The 13663-nt window shown below is 34.7% G+C and overlaps 1 protein-coding gene across 4 annotated transcripts in view; it reads right to left on the reverse strand.

Moving 5' to 3' along the window:
• The window catches only part of Mkln1 (muskelin 1), a 175005-nt gene that overhangs the window by 80416 nt on the left and 80926 nt on the right, over window positions 1–13663 (reverse strand). For all 4 annotated transcript variants that reach the window (XM_087204420.1, XM_087204419.1, XM_013076486.3 and 1 more), the window contains 2 exons: window positions 8098–8175; window positions 5072–5137 (listed from right to left, as the gene is read on the reverse strand). In XM_087204420.1, coding sequence (XP_087060546.1) covers window positions 5072–5137; window positions 8098–8175 — 144 coding nt within the window. The remainder of the gene's footprint in view (window positions 1–5071; window positions 5138–8097; window positions 8176–13663) is intronic.

The raw sequence follows: 13663 nt of genomic DNA on the forward strand, positions 1-13663 counted from the left end.
CTTTTTTCTTTTTTAAAAAACAAGTATTTTTAAACTGGTTATACAGATTAATGGTTTTTCTTTTGGTAGATCTGTATGTACAAATACATAACATACTTTGATCATTTTCATGCACCTACCCCCCATCACTCTGCTCCTAGTTTCACATTTTCTAGGGGTGGGGGTGGGATTCAGTGTGTAATATATTTTACTCATATTCATCCTCCCATACCTCCTTTCTTAAATATCCAAAGACTGATCTTTTGAGTGAATTCAACATATACTTTTCTCACTAAAAAGTTTCATTTTATTCATATGATGCTATACCAACTTGTATTCTAAAGTTTGAATTCTTTTCTGATAATTGTATGAAACAAAAATTCAAGTTATACATATCTTCAGAAATATATGAATATGTTTACATTAACAACCAAAACTCATTTTGCTCACCTTCTTCAAAAGTTTCTTTAGGTAAAATCAAGGAAAACCACATGTAGCATCACATAATACAAAATGAAAGCACTTTCATATAACTGCCATAAAAATTGCTCAAGGTTCAAATATTTACACACATGTTCTTCTGAGTAACAAGCAACTCCCCATGACCTTCTTTGGTAGATAGGAAATACTGGGGCTTTCTTAATATCTATTCTGACTGGGGTCAGATTCTCAAAATTTACAAGAGTTATACAACAAGAATAGCCTCATACCACTGTCCTTTACATTTCTTTTCTACCTAGAAGAGAACTCAAGGCCTCACATTTGCCAGGCAGGCGCAGCCTGGCTGAGCTACATTTCCTGGCCCACCATTTACATTTTCAACTGAATAGATTTCCATCCTGAAATAAAATAGACATTCCTTTTCTCTCTTTATATTCAACTTATCTTACCCACAGCTGAAACCCAACTCAACTGAAAAACATTAGTATCATGTACGGAAATTTCAGTCAATAAAACTGACACAGAAATCCAGTAGGACAAAATACTACATTCTTTCTCATCACGGTATGAATTATAGGATTCCATTAAAATGGAAGAAAGTATCAAAAATCAAACAGTAAAATTTATGCTATCATGCACTTTAATGATCACTCTACCCTTTGAGCTGATAACAATACAAGGGGAAATTTTAAAACTTATGACTGCAAAAAGAAAATAAAATTCAAGTACTATTAGATCTTAAAAATATTTAAGAAAACAAGGCATATGAAAGAGTAGAAAGCAACTACTTTGAAATACAAGCCACATTAAATAAGCTCAAATAAACTTCAGTTTTACTCTAGTGACAATGCTATTTAATTTTTTTGAGTGTCTGACAATCTGAAGTCATGGATTCTCATCTCAGAAAAATGTACAGGCAAAAATATTACATGTAACTTCAAAAGATATAGGGCCCTTTGTTCTAAAAATCTTCAAAGTACATACTTAAAAATGAAGATTGGGCTTCTTTAAGCTCTGTAGTATACTTATGCACCAACTTAGATAAGACAGAACTTGCACGTTCTTTGAACTCTACTTAAGGAAAGTCATCCTTTACTACTAAACCTACCTGATCTTTTTTTTTTTTTTTTTTCGGTACTGGGGATCAAACTCAGGACCTTGCACTTGTGAGACAGGGGTGGCGTATCTGAGCTAAATCCCCAGCCATAAATCTATCTGATCTTTATCAACAAAATTCTTAAGTGCATTTCAATTATTTTTTCTTTAAGATTTTAGAAGTATATTTATGGTTTCCTTTTCTTTCTAAAACACCAATTAGGACAGTATACATGGATCTAAAAGATGAAACAAATATATATCAAAAGAATATTAACTTTTTTATAATGTGAGATTGTTGGTAAGTTATTTTTTTCCTCTCAATACTGCCTTTCAAAATTATTTTAAATTGCTTTTCAAAATAATTTTTAAATTTAAAAATATTTGCACAGCAAAATTTTATCAAATTAAACAATGTTCTCTACATTTATCCTTTCAGCATAATTAATAACAATAACTCACAACAACTTAAGTTTGTTATTCTCATTTCAAGCAATATAATGCATTCACAATCAAATAAAGAATCAGTGGTAGCCGGGATTCTATTTCAGATATGCTGGATGCATACCTCCACCTTCACACAAACTCAACACCTAGCCACTCACTACATTTGGTTGCTACATCATTAAGACTAAACTGGAAAAGGTTCCTTCAAAGATGTAGGATAAATATAATCTCTCTAAAGATAACTGCAATCAACCTGATGGTAGCAGTTATAAGAGGGCTCTGGTATCTGCAAAACGAAATACAGCACATGGATGCACCTCATAAAATCATGTTATTAAGTCTTAAAAAAAAAAAGATTTTTAGAGCACAAATATCAAGGATATACCAGATATACTCTTGTGCCCAAATTAATTATTAAGATATATTACCCAAATATTACTCTAAAGAATGCAAAGCACTATATAACATTTGATTTTTCTAGCCAGATCCCAAAGTAATGGTTAATTACAGCTTTAGGAAGTACAGTCTAAAGCAGTGGTAGTGAACCTATGGCATATGTGCTGCAATGGGCACCGAGAGCCATCTCTGTCACCTTGCAAGCCAAGTCACCCCAGCAGCTGAGCATCGGATAACAGTTGTTTTTTCACAACGAAAACATTAGTATTCAGGTTTAATTAATTGCAGTGTTGGCACTTTGCAATTAATAAGTGGGTTTTAGATTGCAGTTTGGGCACTCCATCTCTAAAAGGTTTGTCATCACTGGTCTAAAGAGTACAAATGAACAAGCTGAATTTTGAGAAATTTTAAATGTATTACAATAAGACCAACAAAAATATTCACCTCAGAAAAAATGGGATCATATTATAATAATGACATCAAGACATGATACACTTATCAAGATTTATAGCAGTGTATCAGTATGGTTTCCAACTAGTTTTCACTTGACAGGAAATGAATTTTTGACTTTTTTTATTCAATTGAAAAAATAATTAGAGCATGTCTATTTCATGCCAAGCTCAATGGCCATAAAAATAAATTAGGCAAGATTCTTGTCCTTCCTCTGTCAATAACTCCACTGGGGCTGGAGAGCTCAACAAACAGGAATGGTCTATATAACACATATACAAGCAACTCTGAAACCACAGGGAGAGCAAGCAAAAGTAATCTTAGCATTCTGCAGAATGAGTACAAATTTGAGATGAGACCAGGCAATTTAGTGACTTAGCAAGACCTTGTCTCAAAATGGAAAATAAAAAACACAAAGGGCTGGGGAGTAGCTCAGTGCAAAAGGCCATGGATTCAATCTCCTGTATCACATAATGATGATATTGATGATCATGATGATGATAAAAAAGAACAACAAAATGTTATTTAAGTGTGGGGAAAGAATCATTATTCTGCCTAGATATACTCCTGAACCCCAAACTAATACAGTCAACTGCATATATCTACTTGGACATCTAACTGGCATCTCAAACTTAACCTGTCTAAAATCAAGTTGCTGAAAAACTCAATATATCTGACCCTCTTGTTCTACTCCTAAAGATCAGCTATACTATTTTTCTAATTGCTCAGGTCAGAACCTTAAGAGTTTTCTTTAACTTCTTTTTCGTATACCCCACATGCAATTCATCAGCAAACCCTGTCAGCTCTGTAAGACAGTGTATAAGTTCATTTTCTATTGCAAAGTAACATAATACCACACTGGATGAGCTTTAACAAAGAAAAGTTTATTTTGGCTCACAGTTCTGGAGGTTCAAGGTCAAGAAGCTGCATTTTGGTGATGGCCAAGTCACAAAGAAGGTCACATGGTAAAAGACAAGGAGCCTATATGTATTTCTGTGTATCTTCCAGTCTCTCTCCTTCTTCTTATAAAGCCATCAGTAATTCAACAATGGGGGCTTCACCTTGGTGAACTTAGCCAATCCTAGTCACCTCCCAAAGGCCCAACTCTAAAAACACCATTGTTGGATTAAATTTCTACCTTTTTAATACCTCACAATGGGGATTAAATCTCAATAAATGATCCCTAGGGGACACATTCCAACCAAAACACACCTAAAATCTGACCAATTCTCAACACTACTACTACCATTCTTATGTGAACCAATGCTATCATCATTTCTCAAGTAGAGCTTCCTACAAGAGCTGTCTGCTTCTGCCTTTGACTCCAAAAAAGAAAATCCCCAAATAAAATTTTAATAGAGAAAACATCTTCAGATTTTGGTTTAGGAAGGGAAAGTCATGTCACAAAGTGTGGCATTCTGCCATCCTGCCAGCTCCACTACTATTTTTTTACCCCCAGTTTTGTGCTTTCTTTCTCTAGTCCTAACAAGCCAATTCTTCTCTTTCATACTGAAAAAATAGTGCTTTCTACAATTGGATATTCTAATGTTTTACTTTGCACCTTAAAGGACCTTCACAAATACAGTTCCTTTTCTAAATTGAACACTAGTGAGTAAAATTTTCTCTTATAATATACCCAAAAATCAATCACAACAATCTTTTAACACTTCACTACTTTGATATTCAAAATTCTTTTTTTTTTGGTACCAGGGATCGAACTCGGAACCTTGTGCTTACAAGGCAGGCGGCAGAACCACTGAGCTAAATCCCCAACCTCCTTAATTTTTAAATTCTAATTCTCCTACCATATTAAAATATAAATGCACTGAAAATCCAGAAATACTAGTTCTTTTTGAATATATCACATACATAAACCACACATATGCACACACACACAAAGAAAGGGCTGTATAATACATTTCTTTTAGGTGATGTAATTTCATTTGTGCAGTAGCCTCCTCTATCTCACCTGCTACTTCTTGGTTTAGGTTATGCCTATAGCCAGTGTTTATTTTCTTTGCTACTTAGTGATAGCCAATAACACTTTATTTTTATAACGAATAAAAAGAAGTATACTCCTTTTTTTGTATATTCACTTTTATCTGATGTTTTAAAATGTAACTCAACGATGTACTGGCAGGTTAATATCTGAACTTACTACTAATGGGTAGTAATACCTTAACTCTTAGAATTATGTTGAGACCTTGAAAAACAATTCATAATTTTTCAAAAGATGTTACTTTCCACTGCAAGTATTACCAACCTGTTTGAACATCAATAACCATCTGATGGCCCCCTCTCATTCCCGGTCGGTTATCTTCTCCATCACCTGAAGCAGAAACAAAGTTTTCTTTTAAAAGAACAATAATAAGGAACAACTGCAAATCTATAGTAACTGAGTAAGTCTGTATTGGATAACAAAAATAACTCATACTTACTCTTTCAACATATTAAAAATAAGTAAAAACATTCATAAAAAAACAGTACAACTTAAATCTATGTTTATAATTGCTGTGATCTTCCTTTCAACTGCCTTCAGGCTCTTAATGCAACCAGTAGCTATTTTCAGTTTATTTATGAACAATGGCATAAATCAACAATTCTACAAAAGACTAAGACAAAATATCTCAAAACTACAGTACTGAAGTGTCAAAATGAAGGTACACAACAATCACAAAATTAGGTCTCATGTCTATTCATGTCTCATGTCTGTATATCCCAGTTACAGTTTCTTAGTATAATGAACAGCTTTAAGATTCATAAACTAGCTGCAGAAAACTATGCTATCAAGTTTTATATTAATGATAATTTCTTTACCATATTTATTCTGTGACAGTATTTCAGAAAGTTCCTACACAATTTGTTAACTATTTTGAATGCTGACTGAGAAATTACAAGATTTACTTCACTTTAATTTTTATTTTTACTCAGAGCTTGGCAGGTAAAAATATAATCAGTGCAGATGTTTTTGAACTTCTGATGGAGGAAATGATTTTTCTATTTATATCTAATCCTATTTTACATCAAGTCTTTTACAAATGAAGAAATAATTTCATCTCGATGGTTCAAAAGGTTATAAAATTCCAGCATCTTAATATAAAGAAAGCCTATTTTTTTCTTAATAATGTTTTTCCCATTGATTGAAACACATAACTTAGCTAGTAAGATTTCTTGTTTCACTTACATAAAATTGAGAATTTTTATTTTTTTATTAATTTCACAGGGCTACTACAAAAACAACTGAAACATCATCTCCTATATAGTCATGTACCATTTACAAATAAGAAAACATTCTAAGAAATGTGTCATTGTGTGAACATCATAGAGTATATTTACACATACCTAGATGGTATAGCCTACTACATGCCTAGCTACCAGGTAAAGCCTATGCTATTAAGCTACAAAGCTGTAGAACAGTAGTGGTGAGTCTATGGCACAAATGCCAGAGTGAGCTGTTTGTATCACTGAAAGCTCTAAAAGGTTCACTGTCACTGCTATAACACCATGTTCCTATATTGAATATTGTAAACAACTATAACACAATGATTCGATATTTGTGTTTGTAAGCATACCCAGACACAGAAGAGGTTTGGTAAAAATACCAGGTGGTGGCCCAGGGATTTAGCTCAGTGGTTTCGCTGCTTGCTGCGCAAGCCCAAGGACCCGAGTTTGATCCCCGGTACCAAAAAAAACCAAACCAAAACAAAAAAAACAGGTGACAGGAATTTTTAGCTCCCTTATAAACTTATGGGACCAGCATCACTGACCAAAACATTGTTACGCAGTACATGACTATATACTGAAAATTTGATGGAAAACCAAGCCTTCTCATTACTACTGTATGTGATGGCTAATCATTCACAAATTCCCTATTTCATTTTTCATTTCTAACAGATGGCTTTTTATTTCATTTTCATTTCTTTTTTTTTCTTTTTTCCTTTTTTTGGTACCGGGGATCGAACTCAGGTCCTTGTGCTTGCAAGGCAGGCAGCAGAACCATTGAGCTAAATCCCTGGCCCTCGTTTTCATTTCTAATAGATGGCTTTTTAGATTTTCCAGTTAAACATCATTAAAGGTTTGCCCTTTTCTTCTTCTCCCTCTCAGTCAGTATTATTACTTTAAAGAACTCATTAAGTAAAAACTAATGTATCTGTTTTCACTTTATATTTTTATTTTAATTCATTATTTTCCAAATATACATGTGTCTAAGAAAATTACCTCACACGAGTGATAAAATAGAATGATGCTCATGTTAACACAGAAATTATGAAAGTTTAAGAACAATTTTCTCTGCATATTAATGTCTAATATGATGAAGGGAAAGCTGTCTCATGGTTAAAATGAAAGCTTTAACAATATATTAAGTCCATAAGGAAAAAACTTAAGTCCATAAGGAATATCACATAGAATTGCCTTCCTTTAATGAAAGTAGTGCACTGAAGAACCGTTACACTTTTCACTATATTAACTCTCTGGCAAAGCAGTTAGTGCAGATGAAAAAGTGACAAAAACTACCCTCTGTATAAAAATAATCCAGTTAGTACAGATAAAGAAGAGACAAAAATTCCCCCTCTATGAAAATAATGGGTTAATGAAGAAGTCTAAATTCTTGACTCAGATTCTGGGTGCTGATGAAAACAGTCCCTATTAGAATCTAATGTCCTCTGGGATATATATCTCAAAGAAGAAAGCATAAGCCCCAACCCTTAAGGCTCCAAACACCTTATGGTACTCGACAGAAATGCCTGTAGCAGGGGATTTAGCTCAGTGGTGCCACCACCTGCCTCGTAAGAGCAAGGTCCTGAGTTCGATCCCCAGTACCAAAAAAAAAAAGCCTATAAAGATTCAACTGTAGTATATTTTTATTAGAATTATACTAGTTTTTATCAGTATCTGGTTTGAGGTTCCATATACTTCTAATGGTCTGCCCCTTGTTGTTCTAAGAAGCCTTGTTAAGGTTTTTTATGGTACCAGGGATCGAACTCAGGACCCTGCGCTTGTGAGGCAGGTGCTGGAACCACTGAGCTAAATCCCCGGCCCAAAGCCTTGTTAAGGTTAAAGAGCAACTTTGCTGAACCTAAAAGTTTTCAGGAACACATGAACTTCAGCCTTTAATTTTATTATTCTCTAAGAGAGCAATTTATAACCTGCCATCTAGTTAAGGTACATATATGTTGTTTTTAAATGCCTGCTTATTATAAACAGAGGACTATGACACTTGAGCTATCTTAGGAAAATTGAAGACTGATGCTAAAGAAAAAACACCCCAATCTAGAAGGCATGACTTACCTTTGGTGCTTTTGGGAATGATCTGACTCCATCGTGGCTTATATTCCTGTTGACTGATATACTGATTGAATAAGCCATCTACAAATATAAAAGAATGAGAAAGAATTACATCTTAGCCAGTCTTTTTATTATAGAAAAAAAAAGATTAAAATGTAAAGGCCTACATTAAGAGCAATTACAAATATATCACTAATGTAACAGCACATTTTCATAAAATATGCATCACTTCAGGTTCCTCCAAGCTTCCCCAAATATAAACAGTGAAGTGTCAGTTAACACTACCACATAAACTGCATTAGTGGCAGTAACGTACTATGTTTCCCAACATCACTGCACCTATTATATATAGTATAATATATATTACATATGGGCAAGTATGTGGCATTAACAGAGGATTTAAATAGAGGCCATGAGAGAAGGGGCATCATCTGGGAGGAAAAAAGTTGGAAGTCAATTTAAGGCTATAAAACAGAAACAGACAATAAAATAATTTATAAATAATCTGAACAAATGTCTAAAAGTCAGTGAAACACAGACATGCCCAGACTTTAAAATATGTTTTTGGCACTGATATAAATATAATGGGAAGAGGAAAGGATAAAGATCAGGAAAATTACATTTAACTCCATTATGTGATCTCCCATCACTCATCTTTATTTTAACTACTACATTTTAATCTTTATACCCTCAAATGAGAAGGATTTACTGCACTCAAAACCCTTCAACAGTGGTTTGTGTCAGTACTTTCTGTTATCAAAATACAACAGAACTAGAGAAAAGGAATGGAAGATCAACATCTTTAGTTGAGGCACCTTATAATACATCTTCGAGAGAACATAAAACTAACCCTTTATGGTGCAATTTCCATCATTACACAGGCTTTTGGGGGGGGGGTGGTATCGGGGATCTAACTCAGGTCCTTGTGCTTGCGCAGCAGGCAGCAAAACCACTGAGTTAAATGCCCAGCCCAGTTTTGTGGTGTTATTTTGAGTGTATGACTACATAGCAACAAAAGTAACAACAGTAGTAATAGAATTACATTTTTTTTTTTACTTTTATTAGTGTATGTTTGTACTACATAATGATTACATTCACTATAAGGGATTAGTACATGTACATAACACATTTCAATTCCTTTTTCCCCCTCTCTCCATCCCTTTTAACTTTTCCAGCATCATATTCATTTATTTATAAGACCTTATAAGTTAATCATCATACATACAGATTGAAAATCAGACTAATAGGCCAAAGAACATGTATGACAATAGTACAAAGGTACATTTTTAGACACATTGTCCACACTGGATTACAATACCTTTTCTCTCTTTATTCCTATCATCTGTCTTTTATTTTGTACTTTATGTACATATTGAGATTTTCATATGAGAGAAATCCTGCGATACTTAAGCTTGTGTGTCTGAGTCACTTCACTTAATATTATGGTCTCAAAGTACTTCCATTTTCCTACAAATGACTCGAGTTTATCCTTTTAATGGCAGAGTAGTGATCTACTGTATAAAAATACATTTGACATTCATCTGTTGATGAATATCCATACATCACTGTGGTATAATGTCTTTAATTCTTTTAGGAAGACATCTAGAAAGGGAAAGCTGGGATAAATGGAATTTCTACTTTTAGTTTTTTGAGGATTCTCCATACTGATTTCCTTACTGTTTGTATCAGCTTATAATCCCACCTGCAATGGTGAAGGGTTCCTTTCTCCCCCACAGCCTTGCCAGCATTTGTTACTGGTTGATTTCTTAATGGCGGCCATTCTTTCTGAAGTGAGCGGGAATCTCACCTTGTTTTAACTTGGATATTTTGAATGGCTATTGATGGTAAACACTTTTTCACGCATTTATTGACTATTTCTATTTCTTCATCTGAAGTGTCTTCATTTCAGATGCCCATTTTAAAATTCAGTCATTAAATTTGGGGAGTCTAATTTTTTTCAGATCTTTATGTATTCTAGATACTAGTCCTTTGTCTGAGGAGTAGTTGGCCAAATTTTTTTCCCATTCTGTAGGTTGTCTCTTCACTCTGTTAGTAGCTTCCTTTGATGTGAAAAGAACTATATTTACTGAATACTTTCCAAATGTTAAAATCTGTGCTGCTTTACTTCTCTGGTTTAATTCTAAAAACATCCCTGAGAACTAGGTATTATCATCTATCTTACACATATGAAAACACATATTTAGAAAAATTAAGGAACTTAACCAAACAAACATAGCTCTTAAGTAGTGGGGTTGTAACTTAGGTTTTACCATCCTTTTTTCTGAATCTTTCATTAATAAATTCTTAATCTACTTCTTAAGAGGAGTTGTTACACTAATTATTACAATTGTAGGGAGTCTGGGGTTCCCACATGCATTCATTCTACCCCAAATGATTATCAAACCCCAACCCATACCCCTCAACAAAGATTTGTTTAGGAATAGTATGGAACACAATTCTTTTTTTTTTTTTAAACGTTATATATCCTTTTATTGGTACATTTTAGGTCAACAATATGACATTCATCATTGGAAATTTGCACCTTTACATACTCTCTTGGTTCTTATTTTTTCCCCCTTCCTCTGCCCTCCCTTTAACCCCTCCATCCCTCTCTATTTACAAAGACTTTGTTTCCTTTTTTCATTTTCTCATATTAATCTATTCCCTTCTTTCCTTTCCCCTACCCTTCCCACTTCCCCTTCCCATTTGACCATTTTCTTCCTATTTCACATTATGTATTACACCTTTTAGTCCTTATTTACACTTTCAGTTTCTCACACTAGAGAAACTATTCGGTATTTACACGTGTGTTCTTTTTATTTCACTTAAGAGTATAACCTCAATGTGCATCCATTTACCTATAAATGTCTCTAATTTCTCGTTTTTTTATGGCTGACTCCATTTTATTAAAAAATCACATTTTCTTTATCCAGTCTCCAGTTGATGGGCATTTGGGCTGTTTCCAAGTTTTAGCTATCACAAACTGTGCTGCTATGAACATGGGTGCACATGTATCACTGTGGTATGATTCTTTTAAATCTTTGGGGAAGATACCCAGCAGGGGAATAGCTGAGTCAAATGAGACTTCCAGTCCTAGTTCTTTGAGGTATCTCCATACTGGGATTCACAGTGGTTGCACCAGTCTACACTCCCACCAGCAATGGTGCAGTGTTCCTCTTTCCCCACAGCCCCGTCAGCATTTGGTATTGGTTGATTTCATGACAGCAGCCATTCTTTCTGGAGTGAGGTAGAATCTCAGTGTTGTTTTCATTTGCATCTCTCAAATGACCAGTGATGTTGAACATTTTTTCATATGTTTATTTGCTATTTCTACTTCTTTGTGTGAGAAATGTCTGTTCATTTCAGATGGCCATTTTTGGATTGGGACTTTAAATTTGGGAGGTCTGATTTTTTTAAGTTCTTTATAGATTCTAGATAGTAGACTTTTGTCTGAGGGACTGCTGTTGAAAATTTTTTCCCACATTGTGGGTTGTCTCTTCACACTGTTGGGGGTTTCTCTTGCTGTGCAGAAGCTTTTTAGTAAGAAGAGATCCCACTTGTTGATTGTTTCTGCTAGTTCACAGGCAAATGAGGTTTTGTTCATAAAGTCTTTTCCTACACCAATTTCTTCAAGAGTTCTACCTAATCTTCTGTTCCAGCCGGTTCAGCATTTTTGTTCTAATATTTAGAACTTTAATCCATTTTGATTTCAGTTTAGTGGATGGTGAGAGATATAGGTCTAGTTTTAGTCTTTGGCAAGTTGAAACCCAATTTCTCCACCATCATTTATTAAAAGAGGCTATCTTTCCTCCCGCTAGGTTGTTTGGCTACTTTGTCAAAGATGAGGTGGCTGAGTGTGTCTGGAGTTGTTTCTGCATCTTCTAATCTGTTCCACTAGTCCTCGGGTCTGTTTCTTTGCCAGTACCATGCTGTTTTTATCACAGTAGCTTTGTAGTATAGTTTCAAGTTGGGGGTTGTAATACCCCTTGCCATGTCTCTGCTACCTAGAATTGCTTTTGCTATTCTGGGTCTCTTCTTGTTCCAAATGAACTTTTGTGTTGTTTTCTCAAGGTCCATGAAGTATGCTGCTAGAATTGCAATTGGGATTGCATTGAATCTGTATAGCAATTTTGAAAGTATGGCCATTTTCACTGTGTTGATCCCTCCTACCCAGGAGCAAGGGATGTCTTTCCATTTTCTGATATCCTCTTCAATCTCTTTTTACAGAGTGCTATAGTTTTCAGAGAAGAGGTCTTTGATTTCTTTTGTTAGGTTGATTCCTAGGTATTTCAGTTTTTTAGATGGTATTATGAAAGGAATTGTTTGCCCTATTTCTCTCTCAGTGAGTCTGTTGTTTGTGTAGGGGAAAGCTATTGATTTTTGTGTGTTAACCTTGTATCCAGCTACTTTACTGAATCTGGTTATTAAGTCTAGAAGACTTTTGGTGGAGTTATTGGGGTCTTTGATATAGAGTATCATGTCATCTGCAAATAATGACAATTTGACTTCTTCATTTCCTATCTTTATTCCTTTTATTTCTTTCTCTTGTCTAATTGCCATGGCTAGTTTCCAGAACTATATTGAACAAGAGTGGTGATAGTGGACATCCTTGTCTTGTTCCTGATTTTAGTGTGAAGGATTTCAGCTTTTAACCATTTGGTATGATATTGCCTATTGGTTTTTCATAGATGGCTCTTATCAGATTGAGGTAGAGACTGTCTATTCCAATTTTTTTGTAGGGTTTTTATTATAAATGTGTGTTGGATTTTGTCAAATGCTTTTTCTGCATCTGTTTAGATGATCATATGATTGTTGTCCTTGGCTCTATTGATATAGTGTATTACATTGATTGATTTGCATATCTTGAACCATCCCTGCATCCCTGGGATGAATCCCACTTGGTCAGGGTGTATGATCTTGATGATCTTCTGCATTCTATTTGCCAGTATCTTATTAAGGATTTTTGCATCTATGTTCATTAGTGAGATTGGCCTATAGTTCTCTTTTTCAGTTGGGTCTTTCTCTGCTTTGGGGATCAAGGTGATGCTTGCTTCCAGGAATGAATTTGGGAGTATTGTTTCCCTTTCAATTTCGGTGAAAGGTTTAAAGAGTAGCGGCAGCAGTTCCTATCTAAATGTCTTGTAGAATTCAGCAGTGAAGCCATCAGGGCCCGGGCTTCTTTTCTTGGTTGGTAAGTTTTACATATATATGTATATATACACACACACACACACACACACACACACACACATATATGGACATTTTAGGTATACAATACGTTTATATTTATCATTCAGTGTTTGTACCTGAACATGACGTATCTTAGTTATTTTTTCCCCCATTACCTGTGCGTCCTTCACCCTTTCCACACTTCCCTATTTACATAGAGCTTGCTTCCATTTTTTCTTTCTCACAATTTTTCCTTTCCCTTCTTTCCTTTCCCCTTCCCCTCCCGCCACCCCTACACCTTTGGACCTTTTCCTATTTCAAATTATCCATTATTCATTTTAATCATTTTCATCCTTATTTACCCTTTCCGTTTCTCACACTAGAGAAACTATTCAGTATT

Source organism: Heterocephalus glaber, unplaced genomic scaffold, assembly GCF_053883595.1.
Source record: "Heterocephalus glaber isolate CG9 unplaced genomic scaffold, H.glaber_assembly_v1.0 deba00000546, whole genome shotgun sequence".
In the NCBI taxonomy this organism is placed as follows: Eukaryota; Metazoa; Chordata; class Mammalia; order Rodentia; family Bathyergidae; genus Heterocephalus; species Heterocephalus glaber.